The sequence below is a fragment of the Procambarus clarkii genome, chromosome 17 (genome assembly GCF_040958095.1).
Source record: "Procambarus clarkii isolate CNS0578487 chromosome 17, FALCON_Pclarkii_2.0, whole genome shotgun sequence".
NCBI lineage: Eukaryota > Metazoa > Arthropoda > Malacostraca > Decapoda > Cambaridae > Procambarus > Procambarus clarkii.
Window position 1 is genome coordinate 27,410,466 of NC_091166.1, and position 17,997 is coordinate 27,428,462.

Below are 17,997 nucleotides of genomic sequence, written 5' to 3' on the forward strand. Positions count from 1 at the left end.
AACTGTTGTGGGGAACACGACGCAGCCTCCTCAGGCTGTGAGAGAGGCTGCGTAGCTCCTCAGGCTACTTTCCCCACAACCATTTACGTCTACTTCCCCTCTGACATTTACATCCACTTTTCCTCCTGCCATCTACGTACACTTATCATCTATCTATAGGTTCGTGGACGTACGTATACAGGTAGATACGTATATAGGTAGTGGACGTATCCCTGCCATATACGTCCACTACCTCCCTGCTAGCTGTATCCACTTCCTCCATAATATCTACATCCACTGCCCCTCTACTTCTACCTCTGGTCTATGTCAGCCATTAACACACCCTTCATTGCTGCCGTCTAAGTTCACTTTCTCCCTGCCGTCTACGTCTACTTTCTCCCTGCCGCCTATGTACACTTCCTCCCTGACAGCATATTCTCTGCCCAGATCATGATGAAGGACATGAATGACAATACCCTGCACGCCACCTACGGCAGACTGGTGGTCAACCCAAACAACTATACCCTCTCCAGCCTCGGCACCTATCATGGCAATGCAGGTGAGTGGCAGAGTTATTTATGCCTCTCACTCTAATGATGTAGCCTACTGTATCTCTAGCCTAATGTTGTAACTTTCTATAACTGTAGTCTAATGATGTAATCTAGTATATCAGTAACCTACTATTTCTGTAGTCTAATGATGTAGCCTTTTATAGCAGGACAACCATCCTAGAACATACTGTTGAAGGGCCTATTTGAGCCCAGTTGCCAAGGGTAAGGTGATGCTCGTACTAAAATGACGCATCGCTAGGGGTGGTAGCCAGCGTTGCTGGGACTGTGCGGTTACAAGAACTGAAAGGGAACATTACTAAGAGGCAGTAATCTGCCTGGCTACGACCACATGCACTTGTGTACACTAAATCCGGATGGCTATGCCTGCAAACCAACAAAACGGCTTTACCTTGAAGGTAAATCCGGATGATGTACGAACAAAATCCAAAACCCAAGGTCCCAGTGGACGTTCCTCCTAATGGTTTGGTATTTGAGTACGGGACCGGAAATACCACCCTCATACACAACTATTAGTACCATTACTTATTATTATTATTATTATTCCTCTACAGGTGATCATCTGGCTGGAAGTGTTGGCAACACGTTCTGTCCTGTTCGTGACCCGAATAACACTAACCCCTGTTGGTGGGGCGACCCCTCCACCCCTAACAGTGTAAGTATAGTATTACCCAGTGTCATGAATCCCTGTTGGTGGGGCGACCCCTCCACCCCTAACAGTGTAAGTATAGTATTTCCCAAGGTCATGAATCCCTGTTGGTGGGGCGACCCCTCTACCCCTAACAGTGTATACTTTCCCTTGGATCAGACATGTTGTATGGGGTTTTTAAATATAAATACCAGAGAATTCAGAAAACACATAAAGTCAAGGGCCTTAACAATCATTGCTCAAGAGTTCGCCTACCTTCCATAATAGCACCCATCTCACGTCGATTCGATACTTTTGCAACGGAATACAGTATTTCATCTGACACGGGGTCCCCATTTTTAGTCTCTCCATCTCTTGTAGACACACTTCGTATTTATAATGAGGGGAATGAATGTTAAACAGGAGTTTAGATGTATCATCACTCATGCAATCCTAAATATGTCTCTGCCTTATTGCACAAACTGCAGCTGTTTCTCATCACTGGCTGACAATTAACATGAAACAATTATTTTCTTTCTTTTAGGGGAGAGGGGGTATTCACTATATGTCAGTGAGTGCAATTTCCTCAGAATTATTATATTGTACTATCCCTCAAATTTGTTAGTCATACGAGTCCTTGGCTTCACCACCAACACTAACATTGGTGGTGAACACTAACAAAAAGGTACATTTGGCTGTGAAAGTACATACATTGGTTATTAAATGGTACATTCTTTCAAAGCCACTAACATGCATAGCATTTCAGGCAGGTCCTTAAATTGACCAGTAAATGTAATAATAGGTACTTTGTAACATAATTTGAATTCACATAATAACTTAATCAGCATAAATTGTTACAGTAAATTATACTGATGAAGTGGCATTTCTTTAGTAATATACTGGGTGAGTGAGTAGCACAATATATATTCTGAGTGAGTTAGATGCACAAGGTGGGATACTAAGGATATGAAATTAGGAACCACTTTGTTCTAATTTTGAATAAAATATAGGTTGGACAATTTATTCATAATTTGTTAGGAATTGAGTCCCATTTATTGGGTAGTTTTATTTACATGTGTTATGATGCTTGACATCTGGGTACGGTTCCTTTACTTTTGCAGCAGTAAAATATATAATAATGCGTCCTTGCCTACTGCACATGTATAGGATAAAGAAATCAACTGTTTAATCAGCAAAGTAATATACTTTAGGTAAGGGTAACAAAGAAACATACAAACCTATAAATGAAATAGAGGCAGCCAGAAATATTTTTGCACCAGAATGAAATAACACAATATAATTATATATAAGCACTGATCAGTATTTTAAAACTTAAATGAATAGATGGATATGCAAATAATGGTCTAACCAGGCAATTAGCTATGTTACTAAAAAATAAACAGGTATCAAAGACTTATCTCATAACATGTCCACCAAAGCCAGCTTCACCCATGTGACTGGTGTGCTAGAGCATGCACGGCATGGTGTCTACTCGTTACCAACTAAGAACCACGTTCGGCGTCGACAACATGTACACCTTAAGCGAGCTACAATTAGCCTTAACCCTCCTACCTCTTGGCAAGGTACCTGAAGAGGATGGGATTCCATATGAACTCATCAAATATCTTCCATCGACTGCACCTAGTACTCTTTTTAACTATTACAACCTATGCTGGACTCATGGAAATATTCCCTCACAATGTCAGACCAGTATTATTCTTCCTTTCCTTAAACCAGGAAAAGACCCATCCCAACCTGCGTCATACAGACCTATTTTCTTACTATCATGCCTCAGTAACGTCATTGAAAGGCTTGTACATACTCGCGTCCAATGGTACCTTGAGCATAATAATATTATACCATCACTCCAATCTGGATTTCGACCCCAATGCTCCACACTTGATCAAATACTCTGCCTTGAACGTGAAATCCGCACTTCCCTTAGAAGTAGTAAATTTTGTATTGTTCTACCTAAACCTCAAAGGAGCTTTTGATAGCATTCCTCATACTTGCCTCCTGGCAAAGCTTGCACGTTTAGGTGTATGGGAAGATTACTTTTATGGTTACAGTCCTATCTTACGAACAGGACCTCTAAAGTCCATGTACAAGGCGAGTTTTCCGATGGCATCCCAATACAAATGGGTGTCCCGCAAGGCTCCATACTAAGCCCAACCCTTTTTGCTGCATTCTGTGATGGTGTTTCCCCCCCCCCCCTTATATTTCTCCCACGCCAGCTGTAAGAGTCATATCTACTTTACCCGAACGTTCTCTGCCTTCCAGAGAACAATTCGACATATGTGGGAGCATGAGGTGTTCTTGCATAGGAGAGAAATTTACTAAAGAAGAGCATTTTGGCCAGTGGCTTAGGCCCTTTTGGACGCCAAGATAGCGCCGACTCCTACGTTTTCGCGCCAAAATGTTATGACGTCAGTGGCACCAGATTGGCCAAGAACGGTGACGTGGTACAGGGAGCCAATGAGAAACGCCCCTGGCAAGTGTGATGTCACGAGTGGAGGTAGGTTCGGGTCGTGCGCCCTCGTGGCGCCAGGAGTTAGATACGACACGTCGTCAAGGGCGGACGTGCGATAGGGGGGTCCTGTCAGTCTGACAGTATTCGCCCCTCTCCGGTGAATATACGCATCACCAGTGGTCTGCGAGCATCCTGTGAGGTCTTCCTGAACTCCGTGAGGTGGACAGAAGAAGGAATTGATGGGAAACGAGCAACAAGTGCTCCAGTGACAGGTGCTTAGCAAGAATGAAGCCTGAGCAGTGACGTCAGGGACGACTGTACAGTTTTACCAGTCGGGTGATGACGTAGTGGCTGGGCCGGTTCACCGTGAGGAAGAAGAACAAACTAGCTGGGAATACGATGGACTACAGCCGGGAGTAAGGACTGCAGAGGTAGTTGTGAGGAGGAGGCGACAGCCAGGAGACCGACTCCAACCCTTCAAGAGGTTATGGAGGAGCACGGAGCCTGCAGAGAGAAGCAGTATTGAGAAGACGCGCTTTTTGGGTGTTGGTTGAGGTCCTGGGAAGAGCGTCAGTGTGTGTGGGGGTGTTCCCTGCAGCAAGTCGTGAGCCGTGACCAGGAGCTTCAATTCAACCCTCAACAGAGGACGAGTCCACATCATTTATGGTGGAAGTAGGTAATTCAGTTTTCCCTCCCATTCCCCTTTATTTAGCGATTAGCCAGAGTATCTTCTATGTCGTGAGCAGGGCTCACCAATGTTTATGTTTCTAGTAAGACACAGTTGTGAAGGGAGATGCTATAGAGCTCTCACGAGATATATATATGGTGTGTGATTGCACCTGTGGTTTGATGAAGAGATTACTGTGACGAGGACATTTATATTTACTTGTCATTTATATTATAACTTCGTGCCAGTGGTTATATATATAAATATACAATTTAATCGTGTAAGGCTGTGTGCCTAGAGTTACCTCGTTATTATAAAAATTGATAAAGTGAACTATATATACTGGAGTTATTAAATAATATATTCATATGTCTAGTGGTTAACTGTGATTATGCCAGTGTTGTGATATACTGTGAATACGAGGGAATAATAGGCGCCTCACGCCAATAGTGTGAGTATAGTGAGGAAGTGAACAGTGTGAGGAACAGTGAGGAGTGTGAGAGGGCGTGGCATCTCGCGAGTTGCTAAACGTTCAATAACACTGCATGTGGAGCGTGGGAACGCACGTCAACTGGGAGTGTTGCCATTCCCGGAGTGTTCCAGAATTGTGAAGAGGCAGAGAGAAGGCTGCTCATTCATTCCTTTGCCATGTTGTTGATGCAGAGTTATGATTCTTTGATCTTTTAAGTAAACTACAAAACCACCGCCGTGTTTGTGTCAACCCTCCATTACCTTGTTGCTATTGAGACTATCTAAGAGAGAGTGATTTAAACATATACTTACCTGTTACCAAATTGATTAGTATTCCCTGGGGCCACTACTATATAACTACTATTCCACTGAGGTGTTACTGGACACGGTAACCACCTGTTGGCGACCTATAGTGAGCGGTAGAGCCCTCTGTCGGGACGGGCACATGATCAAGTGAAGTGATCGTGTTCTCACTCGTCTTTAGGCTACGAGGCCAGCCGGAGACAGACTGAGAGACTCTCCTGGTGAACAGTGGCACCGTGAGGATCGAGTGCAGACCTGTGGGGGCTACAGTAAGTAATGTTTATCACTACTAATACTTGGTGGTGACTGGTTAGAGAGAGAGAGACACCCCGACAATTCTTAGCAGATTTGCCTAACACTCGTCCTGTTCACCTCTCGGCATACGTCGACGACTTAACAATGAATTATTCAGACAATGCCCTACCTAATACAGTCTCAACAATGCAAACAGCCCTTGACCACCTTATAGATTGGACAGAACAATGGGGCCTTCAAATTAGTACTACCAAAACCTATTATCAGATTTTCACTAAAAAAAGACTTGCTCATCTACCCACCCTCACAATACACAACATTCCCATCCAACACGTACGAAAACATAAGTACCTTGACATGCACTTAGACTCGCCCTTACTTACCTGGAAAGCACACACTCAACACCTTAAACAGACGACACAACCCCGACTTGCCATACTTAAAGCCCTCACTGGCACCACCTGGGGAGCACACTTAAAATCTTGCTCCGTTTCTATACAACCTACATTCACAGCTATTGTTGCCAAGCATATGCGTCGGCTGCGCCTACTAACCTACAGAGCCTAGAGGTCATTCAAAACAATGCCATGCGACTTATATGTGACGCAATGCGTTCCACTCCTATCCTCGGACTTTACAGGGAAACGGGCCTCACAAGCTTAACCATCAGACGAGACATAGTGTGTGTCAACTATCTGTCCTTCTGTACCACTGCTCACCAGACACACCCATAAAGATAAAAAATTAACCCAACAGTTAAGCCACATATCTCTCGCTTTCCAACCAATCACTCGCAACCTTTCCTCACACGGGCAACAAGTAACCTCAATATAGACCTCTTTCTACTTCAAAACTCAGAAACCCAACTTACTGTTCCCCCTATTCCATCTTGGCTTTATAAAACTAATACATCAATACAACTCAAAGACAACATTCCAAAGTCTGCACCAAACTCAGCCATAGCCTCAGTCTTTATTTCAACAATGAAAAATTGCTACCCAAATACCACAGTAATTTATACAGATGGATCTCGCATCATCATGAACAACGTACCCTCGGTTACTAGCGATGTATGGATACCGGAATACCATCTCAAGCAGGGATACTGGTTACCAAACCAACTATCTATTTTCACAGCTGATGCCTTATATCAAGCCATCCAAATAATCACAACATTACCAGTCGGGACATACACAGTCTGCAGAGACTCCAAGAGTGCGATTCAAGAAATTACGTACTCTTCAACAACGTGCAATGAGTTTGTTTACCCATGTTTTCAACTTCTTCATGAACATCGATTGAACGGTTATGATACCTGTATCCAATGGGTCCCAGTGCATTGTGGTATTCTCCATAATGAACTAATACATCAACTAGTCAGAGCAATGCACAACACGCCCTCACATTACCCGTCATCCAATTCCCCATGTTTCATGTATAGGTGCCTTCAAAAATGCCATCACCCAAGATTTTGCGACGAAATGGAAAACGTCATGCTCACTTTTGTACTATGTGTCCATTTAAAAGAAATGGAAAACTTGGAAACATGTCAGATATAAAAACTGAGAAATTGTTATATCGATGACCAGATTAAGGCTGGAACACACCAAACTGGCAGCACACAGTTCTAAGTACAGAACAGACATCAACGAACTCTGCATCCACTGTCAGGTGCCTGAAACAATCGAACACTATCTCCTTCACTGTTGCCGACATCATAGTGCCAGAGCAAATTTCAAACAAGAATTTATCTCACTTAAAATACCCTTTACCATCGAGCATATATTAGGAAGAGGTGACCACTGGTTACAGGAAAAATACCAAATAGTCAAAGCACTGGCTAAATATCTCCAGTCGACCAACTAATTGGGTCACATCAGACCCGTGCCACATTTATATATGGCGCCACCAACAGCTAAACACAGAAAACAACTTCCCTCATCGCAGCACCATGGATCAGTTGACGCTATAAACACAACACATCGCCCTACGGTGCGTCAAGTCTCCCTCTAACATACACCTCTGTTTTAGTCGCCGCTCCTTTATCAACAGCACAACGCAACAAGCACTTTTGGAACTCTTATCATCCTCAACATAAACGCCTCCCCCAACGTCTGTTCTGGTGCAGTCATCCTAGAACAAATCCTTCGTGCAAACTGCACCTACTATCAAGAAGAAGAAGAACAACAACATGAAATCTCTAGATACTCTGCTATCTGAGTGTAATACTTTAGAACATAATTATAACTATACTAATATGCATATAACACTGCTAAGGTGTAATTACTAAGAACTAAGTAAGTTACACTGCTTAGGTGTAATTACTTACTAAGAAATATGTACATACAAGAAACTGGAATAATTACAGGGGTGAATCAGTGACGCTAGGTTGATATACTTCACGCATTATTGAAACATCCCAAATATGGTCATCCCCCCATGAGACGCCACGGCGCCCCCCCCCCCCCCACATGAATTAACATGCAATAGCATTAGCAAAATATCTCATACACTATAGTATGCTACAATTAACTCAAACATATATACTGGAAAATAGATGGACATAATGGTTAATTTCAAATAACTGAGGCATGAGTATTGAGCATACATGTTTATCTTGATAAATGTTAGAATCATGTATTATGGATTCATTACATCCCACCCCGTCCTTAAAGAAAAATGAAATTAACTGAATGTTGATTGACTTTTTTTTTGACTGCAGGTGAGTGCAATACTGAGTACTCATAATCAAATCATAATTGTTGACATGGAACTGCCTAAGAACAACATTACACTCTGAAACAAACTATAGAAGGGATATGACAATTGAAATACAATCAGAAATACATAAGCAACACTCATGCACGATCTGTAAAAAGTCACTAATATAATATTTAACAAGGTAAAATATTGCAAGAATTAATTTATTTCAATATTGCAAGAGAAGAACAATTTGAATCTTAACTTCTGTAATGAATTCATTAACTCCAAGGGAATGAAATAACTAGATATGGAAATAATCCAAAGTTCAATAATTGATAATACACTCTTTATGTAAGAACAATTCACTGTAGCAACTATACAATATATATTTTCTTCTTTACATTCTGAAACACTGTCTCCCCATTTTAGTGTATCTATTACACCTTAGATTCTCAACACCTTTATCTCTCTAGGGCACTATCATATTTTGTTTACCCAAATACCTGAGGTAAATTCTCACTCTCTGCTCATTACAACATTTGCTCCTATTATACTCAGCACACTTAGCAAGATTCACATATGACTTAAGTACAATACATACATCCAAATAAATGACAATCTGGACAACAAAATCTAATATAGACAGTTTCCACTTAACTGGTTTCCTCCTTAACTTGGTAGAAATCAAACAACACCCAAATATTCACTTTATTAATAAGGGACAGGTTACAACACACCAGCACAACAAGATGAAGTACTTACTCAACATCCGAAATGCACTACCTTATGTAAACAGTACAGATTCAACAAATACTTTCTTCTTGGAGCACTTCATCAGGCAACGTTTGCATAAGTTACCTGGACTTGGATGTAGTGAACTCTGACCACTGCATCTCGGTTGAGGATACCATGTACACTTCCTGAGCGGCAACATCCTGGGTTGTATGAGTGGCTAGGTTTTCCACTGGTTTCTACTCCTTTTCTGTAGAGTTAATTCACTGAGATGAATTGACATAGATGAGGGGTGGCTGAGGGACTTCTCCTTGTGAATGGGGTTGATCTGACATAAACCCATCAGGAACAACTGGTCTACAACACTCAGGATCTTCTGTGAAACAAACAGCCTCGGCCAAATGTCACTCTGAGTAGAAGAAACGAGGTTAGACCACACAGACACATTCGAAACTTCTTCACTCTTGGAACTACCAGCAATACAACAGGACTTAGAAGTTTACCTCTTATGCCTGTTGAAACAGACAAGAACAATCAGGAAAAGTGCAAGGAACACCTGTCTGAACTGACTCGGGTGACAACCAGTGTTTGACAAATCATTCATTCTCCTCCCGACTCTGTAAGAGCCACCAGAGTGATAAAACATGAAAACTCCCAAAACAGGTAACCACATCAGAAGAACTATCTCACACCTCCTAACTGTGAACTTTATCACCAAATAATCCTTTATAGCCATCTTGGCCTTCCATGAAGGTATCAGAACCACTCTGAAGCTTGAACCACACTTATTATGAATTCCACTCAGTAAGTGTTTTCTTCCTGGTGACATCAAGCAATTCAGCAACAGTGTTAGGGGTCTTCAAAGTCTGACAAAATCCTACATCACTCTAACTCTGAGAATCATAACAACACTTGAACTTAACACATGTTCTGGACATAGATGATACATTGTCCATTTCTACAAGGGATTATGGGTCCTGGGGAACAACAACAGTTTGCATTAAAGCCCTCAGAACACTCTGACTCGCATTGCACAATGTTAAACAACTGATCCACATGGAATAAGAATCACTGGCCACATCACACTGCAATTTAAGATTAGAAAAATATTAACACGAACTGTTACACAAAATTTGCCTAATTGTCCTCCCATGACATAATCTTGAGATGCTTGGAGTACTGTCTCCTTACAATAAAAAAAACTTACTAAGCTGGGTCACACCCTCACAGTCACTCCACTCCCTTTCTGGCCCGTTGTCGTCTTGAGGGGGCTTGGTGGACGGGTGCCGGAGTGTGATGCTCCAGGACAGTAATCTGTCCTGAAGCCTTATGATACTGCGGCCATCTTCACCAATTTTCCTGGATGTCCTTTCCATTTCCTTACATTTCATTTTCTTCCTTCCCCCCTGTTACGGACCCGAGCCCAACGTCCGAGCACGGAGCAGTGACGACCACGCCATCTGTGGGTCGGCTCCCGAAACCCCCTCCAAATGGACGACGACACCTAGTGAGGACGAGGTGTACTGGCCACAAGGGCTAGTTTCCAGGCCTGATTAGCTCATAACACAGCCGCTGCTGACCTCTGGTGAGGTGGAGCTTAGACAGCAACGCCATCTATGGAGTGGATACGTCAGGCGTTTGTGTCTAAGCCTGTAAGTAAGGTGTCCTAGTGTGTTCCTGTTACTGATGACGTGTCTGATTACAGAGTCGACCTAGGACTGCTGTAATGGAAGTTGGATCAGTCTACCCAAGGCAGTCGTCTCGTCTCCAAGTGTTTGCTGCAGCAGCTGTGAGTCGCCCCCGGATGAACACTGTGGTGTTAACCTGCCTGTGAAGTGGCAGTTGAGGGATTGTCATACCCGGGACTGACTGGTGGAGACGCTTAACCACTGGGGAGTTGTGGCAAGGAGAGTGATCTGTGGGATCACACGAGGCTCCTGACTAGGGTTCGCTACCTTAGTATCGATCGTGGAGTGGCCTAACCAGCGTTGCTGTTTGGAACCTGCCAGCTGCCGGCTGGACTTGTGGTTGAAGGCCTCCACGACGGTGCCCCCAGTGGAACTGTGACTTGGCTGGCCTGGGGCCAGGGTAGACTCAAGATTCTCGAAGGATTCGTCGTGAGGCCACAAGAGCACCAAGAGCTTAGCATCGTGAGCACCATGAACGTCTAGAATCTTCAGAGGAAGACTACGTAGTGTATTCTAGTGTTTATACCCCCCCCCCCCGTGTAATCTTTTATATAGTGTTTATGGTGATGGTGATAATTATATTATTAAGTTTTTGACTTTATTTCCCTTCCGCTTTTATTTTTCTTGCGTTACGGATCACATCCCTTGAAAGCCACTACTAGCTTGGGGCCGGATACCCTACCTCTAACAATATCAGAGAAAGAACCCGGTTGCGACCCGAGAGGGCCGTAACATAATTGGCATCCCCAGCGGGATCCGACCCCTTGTCAAGTATGTTTGACAGGGGTGGTGAAGTGGCGCAATCCCTGTAAATAATTCCCCCTGTGTGTGACTATTAGGACGTTATACGTCCTGTGCGGTGCTCGGAGTGACTAAGTGCAATATTGTGTAGTGCGGTGCTCGGTGTGATTCAGTGCAATATTGTAGAGCGAGGTGTTCGCTGTGATTAAGTGCAATATTGTGTAGTGCGGTGCCCGATGTAATTACGTGCAATATTGGCAAGTGCAGTGTTTGGTGCGGTAAAGTGCAATATTGACGTAGAACAGTGCTCGGTGCGTTAAGTGCTAAAGTGAAAGCGGTGTGTTAAGTGCTAGTGTTCCATCTCAAGTGACAATGGCAGAAAAATCGACCATCGACGATCTGGACGATGTTCAGGCTTTTCTGAACAGGGAGGACTGTCTTGCCTGATTAAAATATCTGGGGAAACAGGAACTCGTACTGGTGAGTGCCTACCTGGAGATCAAGATACGTGCCAGTGATTCCCGTGTGGAGATCTTATCCAAGGTTCACCGGCACTTGAAGGCCGAAGAAAAACAGGAAGATGAGGCACTAGGTACAAAAGAAAGTGAAGAAGTAGCTTCCACAGAAAAGGAAGACAAAGGCAGTGACATTGACAGCGATGCAGGTGAGCTAAATGTAAGTTTACTTACAGTCAAAATGCGTGCCTTAGAGATAAATCGCGAGATAGAATGGAAGAAGTTAGAATTAGAACGAGAATTAAAAGATAAAGAAATGGAGATGAAAAATAAAGAAATGGAGATGAAAGATAAAGAAATGGCGATGAGGCGTTTAGAACTAGAAAGAGAAGAAAGAAGAGAAGAACGAGAAAGAGAAAGAGAAGAACGAGACAGGCAAGAACGACGAGACAGAGAAGAAAGACAGAGACAACATGAGCTAGAAGTATTGCGGTTAGGCGGTGGTCGGAGGCCAACAACGGAAACCAGTAGTTTCGATCCGGTAAGGAACATCAAAATGGTCCCGAAGTTCAACGAGAAGGAAGTTTCGAAGTTCTTCGCAGCCTTCGATAAAGTCGCTGCCTCTTTGGAGTGGCCAAGGGAGAATTGGGCCATCATGATACAGTCAGTCTTGACTGGGAAGGCCCAAATCGCCTACTCCACGTTATCCCTTGACGACTCCGGCGATTATGACAAGGTGAAGGAGGTCGTGCTCATGGCGTACCAATTGGTACCTGAGGCATACAGGCAGAAGTTCAGAAACCTGAAAAAGACCTCAGAGCACACGTTCACCGAATTCGCCACAATCAAGGAGCGACTTTTCCAGGAATGGTGTGCCTCTCGGAAGGTGGAGACCAAAGAAGACCTTGAGCAGCTCATTCTGTTAGAGGATTTCAAAGACTGTCTGTCTGGAGACCTGAAGACTTACTTAGAGGAGCAGCAGGTGGAGACCTTGAGTGCGGCAGCCACCATGGCTGAGGAATACATCCTGACGCATAGGCCTTCTGCTAAGTACGTCCCGAGGAATTACCAACGCCGGTTTGACAAACCTCATGACGAAGAGGAGACCCCCGTCCCACGAAGTGCGAAGAAGACGCCCCCAAGTAGCCCTCGAAGAACCAGTCCTAGCAGTCCGAAACACCGGAGTCCGAGGAGGAATATGGTGTGCTGGACTTGTGGGCAGAAAGGGCATGTAGCTGTTATGTGCCGAGGCAGAAGAGGTAGCGGCGCACGTCGGGAGGTGATGTTAGTGAGCTATGTGACACTACCAGCAGGAAGCCAGTCGACGACTACGCAGGAAGAACCAAGATTGTTTTCCCCTCACACTTCAAGCGGGTATGTAACGAGTGATCATACTGGTAGATCAGTTGTAGTGCTCAGAGATAGTGGAGCAGCCCAGTCCCTGATCGTGAGAGACTCGTTACCCGAGGGAGTGAGAGTAGACGGGAGACAAAAGGTTATCCTGGTTGGGTTTCCGAGGACGCAGTACATCGCCCCTTTAGTGCCGATACATCTCGACTCGCCTTACTTCAGCGGCACATGTACGTTGGCAGTAGTCGATACCCTACCTATAGCTGGGATTGACGTGATACTAGTTAACGACTTGGTGACAGATTGGAGCAACAATCTTCCCAAGGTCGCGGACGAGTCAGCCAGAACAGCAAGGTCTGAGGTAACAGCGGGCAATGGTAATATCCAGGTACAGACAGATCCGGAATTAGATAAGATGTTTAATTTGTCCTCTCGCCTACAGATTGACAGCATCCTAGCAGAGTCTCCTGATTCTTCTCCCGACGAGGAACATGCGGTTACGATGTCAGAAGCGACTGAGCAGGAAGAGAGGTCTCGTGTGCAAGCACCCACGGATACCCCAGAGTCTGGAGCGAAGGTGGATGTGTACTTGTGGTATGGCAAGGTTCATTGAACCGGCCAGAGATTCCCCAGACGTCGGAGGTATGTGAGGTATGTGCGAAGGTTGTAGTGTCCTCTTTGGTCCAACCCATGCTAAAGGATGTAGCCGGCTATGGACATTTCAAGCTCAGGAAACTTGTCCCTACGTTAACCAAATGTTTCCTAGCGGTATGTTTTATTCTCGTGTGTGCTCTCAGTAAGGACCAGTGGACGACCCGATGGCTCCCTTGAACATCGCGAAGAGATCCCAGGGATTGGAGACGTGCACTGTGAGTGTTGCAGTCAAAGAAGGGACCTGGGAGGTGATGGTAGATACAGGAGGTACGAGATGTGATATAATGAGTGACTGTTTCCGACAGGTTGACACCCCCCGCGTGATTGCTGAGCCTGGATTCAGCGTTATGCAGAACGTTGGTCGACCTGACGATGGCAGAGCAGACACCATCTGCGGTGTACGAGCAGCTCTGATGGGACTAGGTGTGGACCTAGTAGAAGCGTATGTAGTAAGTATTGACTTGCCCACTGTCGCTGTCACTCTGAATTATCAGACCCCTGTATTTCAGGTTCCTGTCTCCCTGAAGGACCGCCGGACCGGTACCAGAAATGCCGTCTGTGACCAGCCATCATCGGTGCCACGACACAGGGAAGAGTCGAGTCACCCCAGATCGTGTCTACACCAATCCTTACTCAGGACACGCGAGATTATGCCCCTGCTTGACATCGCAGTGAAGGTGTGGGACGTTGCAACAGGCAGGTCATTGCCAACCGTCTTCAAGTTCATCTGTGCCATCCCGTTTCCCGTTCGGACAGTTCTGTGGACAAGACAGCTTCGCCAATCCAGTTTATAGTGTATGTGAGTCCATTTGGAGTTGTGTCCCCGTACTAATTTGGTTTGTGTTTCTCTTTATAGAACCCCAAACCAAATTCCTTTTGGTGGGGAGGTGTTACGGACCCGAGCCCAACGTCCGAGCACGGAGCAGTGACGACCACGCCATCTGTAGGTCGGCTCCCGAAACCCCCTCCAAATGGACGACAACACCTAGTGAGGACGAGGTGTACTGGCCACAAGGGCTAGTTTCCAGTCCTGATTAGCTCATAACACAGCCGCTGCTGACCTCTGGTGAGGTGGAGCTTAGACAGCAATGCCATCTATGGAGTGGATACGTTGGGCGTTTGTGTCTAAGCCTTTAAGTAAGGTGTCCTAGTGTGTTCCTGTTACTGATGACGTGTCTGATTACAGAGTCGACCTGGGACTGCTGTAATGGAAGTTGGATCAGTCTACTCATGGCAGTCGTCTCGTCTCCAAGTGTTTGCTGCAGCAGCTGTGAGTCGCCCCCGGATGAACACTGTGGTGTTAACCTGCCTGTGAAGTGGCAGTTGAGGGATTGTCATACCCGGGACTGACTGGTGGAGACGCTTAACCACTGGGGAGTTGTGGCAAGGAGAGTGATCTGTGGGATCACACGAGGCTCCTGACTAGGGTTCGCTACCTTAGTATCGATCGTGGAGTGGCCTAACCAGCGTTGCTGTTTGGAACCTGCCAGCTGCCGGCTGGACTTGTGGTTGAAGGCCTCCACGACGGTGCCCCCAGTGGAACTGTGACTTGGCTGGCCTGGGGCCAGGGTAGACTCAAGATTCTCGAAGGATTCGTCGTGAGGCCACAAGAGCACCAAGAGCTTAGCATCGTGAGCACCATGAACGTCTAGAATCTTCAGAGGAAGACTACGTAGTGTATTCTAGTGTTTATACCCCCCCCCCCCATGTAATCTTTTATATAGTGTTTATGGTGATGGTGATTATTATATTATTAAGTTTTTGACTTTATTTCCCTTCCCCTTTTATTTTTCTTGCGTTACGGATCACATCCCTTGAAAGCCACTACTAGCTTGGGGCCGGATACCCTACCTCTAACAATATCAGAGAAAGAACCCGGTTGCGACCCGAGAGGGCCGTAACACCCCCCCCCCCACGTCTTCTCCTTTCTAATTGTCATTTCCCGCCGACCTTTTGCCCGTCTAGATTCTTCTTTTGAGTATCTTCTGTTTTGACGTCTGGGTGTTTGGGGAGGCACACTCTCTCACCTGAAGAACTGTGGTACCCAACATCACGAGCGAGGGAACTCTTATTGTCAATCCTCCTTTCGTCACTGAACCCGATCTCGACTGTCAGACGGCTTTTAAGGTGGTGATTGTGGGGGGAGTATACTCACGTTGCACCCCTGGGGGGCACCTGGCAAGACCTGTCTCTTGTTGGGTATCCTATCTTCTAATTGTGGTTCCATGGTTGGTACGGGGGCACATTCGTGAATGAAAGTATTACCTCTCGTTTTCATGTCGCTGAATACTGTTCCTCTTATGACTTCTCAGGCTCGTGGGGTGGGCGACAAAGCCTCTGAGTTGAACTGTGTTGGAAGACCGGGCTCTGTAGCTCTTGCTACATTTAGCCCAGATCTAGCTCCTCCTCCTCTGACCCTTCTAACTACTCCCCTCTCTTCCCTGCAGTTGGGTCGAGACCCAAGCCCCAAGTGGTGACCACCTCGTCCCCTGGCACGGTTCAGTCTCTCATTGTGACTACTGCGCCTTTTGACCCCCCCCCCGCCCCTCTCTCTCTCTCTCTGGAAGTTCTCAACACCGTACCCGCCACGGACGCACTCGCACGATCTGTTCCCATACTAATGCGTACCACAGCTTATTTGGTCCTACTTCTAAATACTTTGAGATCCATCATTTGGATTCTACACCTCCTGACGATTTCTCCCTCCATAAACACCTTGTTGATTCGGTAGATGCCACTGATATTTTTAACCCCACCTGTTTCGGTACACGTGTCGTCGCTGCTCAGGATGCAGCAACCAACTTAGCCGCATTATCCTGCATTGGGGAGACCCCCCTGTTTGGGTTTCCAAAAACGCTCGGTTAAATGCCAGTGTTGGCAATGTTCTCTTCCCGCACCATGTTGCAGCTGGTGTTAGGGACCTAAAAGACTGTCTTGAGGATATTAAACATATCCTCGAAGCCAAAGGCCATTCTGTCCGCCAGGTGGACAAGTTCACTCGACCCCCTCGTGGACGTCGTCATCAGCTCCTTCGAGTTGTGAAAATCACCTTCAATAGTAGGAACCTTCCGCCCTCTATCATTCTTACAGGTACCAGGTGCTCCGTTCTGGAGAACATCCCCTCTCCTAGACTTTGTAATAAGTGCTGGGAATTCGGGCACGTGCCTTCAAATGGACAATTCTTGTGAACAAATCCACAAGGGCCGTGACGAGGATTCGAACCTGCGTCCAACACAAGTCTTGTCTCTCTATGCCTCGTGTGTGGGAGACGTTGGCCAAGCCTTCCTTCCCCAGGCTTGCTGCCTCAGTTGTGGTGAGGCCCACCTTACCTTCTCCCGCACTTGTATACACTACACGCTTGAGGAAGCTGTCCTCAACTTGAACCAACTGGAGCGTTTGACTTTTCCTGAAGCGAGTTGGCCAAGTCCGCCGTCTCCACTGGAGTATCTGGCGTATCTTATGCTCACGTGATGCGTTCTCCCACTTCTCGTCCTTCCCATCTCTCTCAGTCACACAACCGTTTCCTGGCCTTCGACCCAGACATGCCCACCGCCTTCTCCCCTGCTCCTTTACTTTCTGTCCCACAGGGTCTACATCTTGGTTCTCCATCTGGTGTCCCCCCCCCCTTCCTACCCATTCCGCCATATCTCCTGTGTCTTCTTTCCCATCTCCCCCCAATCCTTCTTCCAACCCTCCCCCCAGTCTCTTGACCCTCCCCGCCACTGGTTTGTCCCAGGCAATTGTCCACCATCCTCCCAGCAATCTTCACGTTGTTTGCCCCGTTGTTCTTCTTCTCTGTTAAGACCATTGAGTCTGTCGCCCAGTACGTTGTTGCTGGAACACTTGTCTCTTTGAGTCAGAAACGTAAGCCTGGCACTCTCCTTCCTCCTCCACAGTGGGTAAGAGGACATCGTTCTCTTCCTCGCCCCCGCCCCCCACCTGTGACTATATCGCTACGACCACTCCCATTTCGGTGGTCGGGCCCCCTGTCCCAGCTATGGAGGTTTCTTTAGTCCCGATTCCCTCTCGGTTGCTGCCCTTGCTGTGGTGGGTTCCCTGGTTTCTGCCCCCCCCCCCTTCCTCCTGCTGTCCTTGACAGCCTCTCTCGATTGTCTCCTCTTCTGATTACACAGTTTTCAGCACTTTGTGTTTGCCTGGTGCTCGTCCTTGTCATATTCATGGTTATTTCTTTCTTTCTCTACCCTACCCCCAGCTCTTGCTCTCTACTGCGTTATAACCCTTTGTCCCAATACTTTTTCCATCGCCTATCCATTGTTCTGCTGCTCGTGTTTTTGTGAGTAAATGGTTGATCTCCCCTTCTGATCTTAAGTA

The 17,997-nt window shown here is 46.0% G+C and overlaps 1 protein-coding gene across 1 annotated transcript in view; it reads left to right on the forward strand.

The window, feature by feature from the left end:
* The window catches only part of LOC138365600 (uncharacterized), a 245,139-nt gene that overhangs the window by 57,684 nt on the left and 169,458 nt on the right, over window positions 1–17,997 (forward strand). The window contains exons 6-7 of the mRNA XM_069326077.1: window positions 427–538; window positions 1,103–1,203. Coding sequence (XP_069182178.1) covers window positions 427–538; window positions 1,103–1,203 — 213 coding nt within the window. The remainder of the gene's footprint in view (window positions 1–426; window positions 539–1,102; window positions 1,204–17,997) is intronic.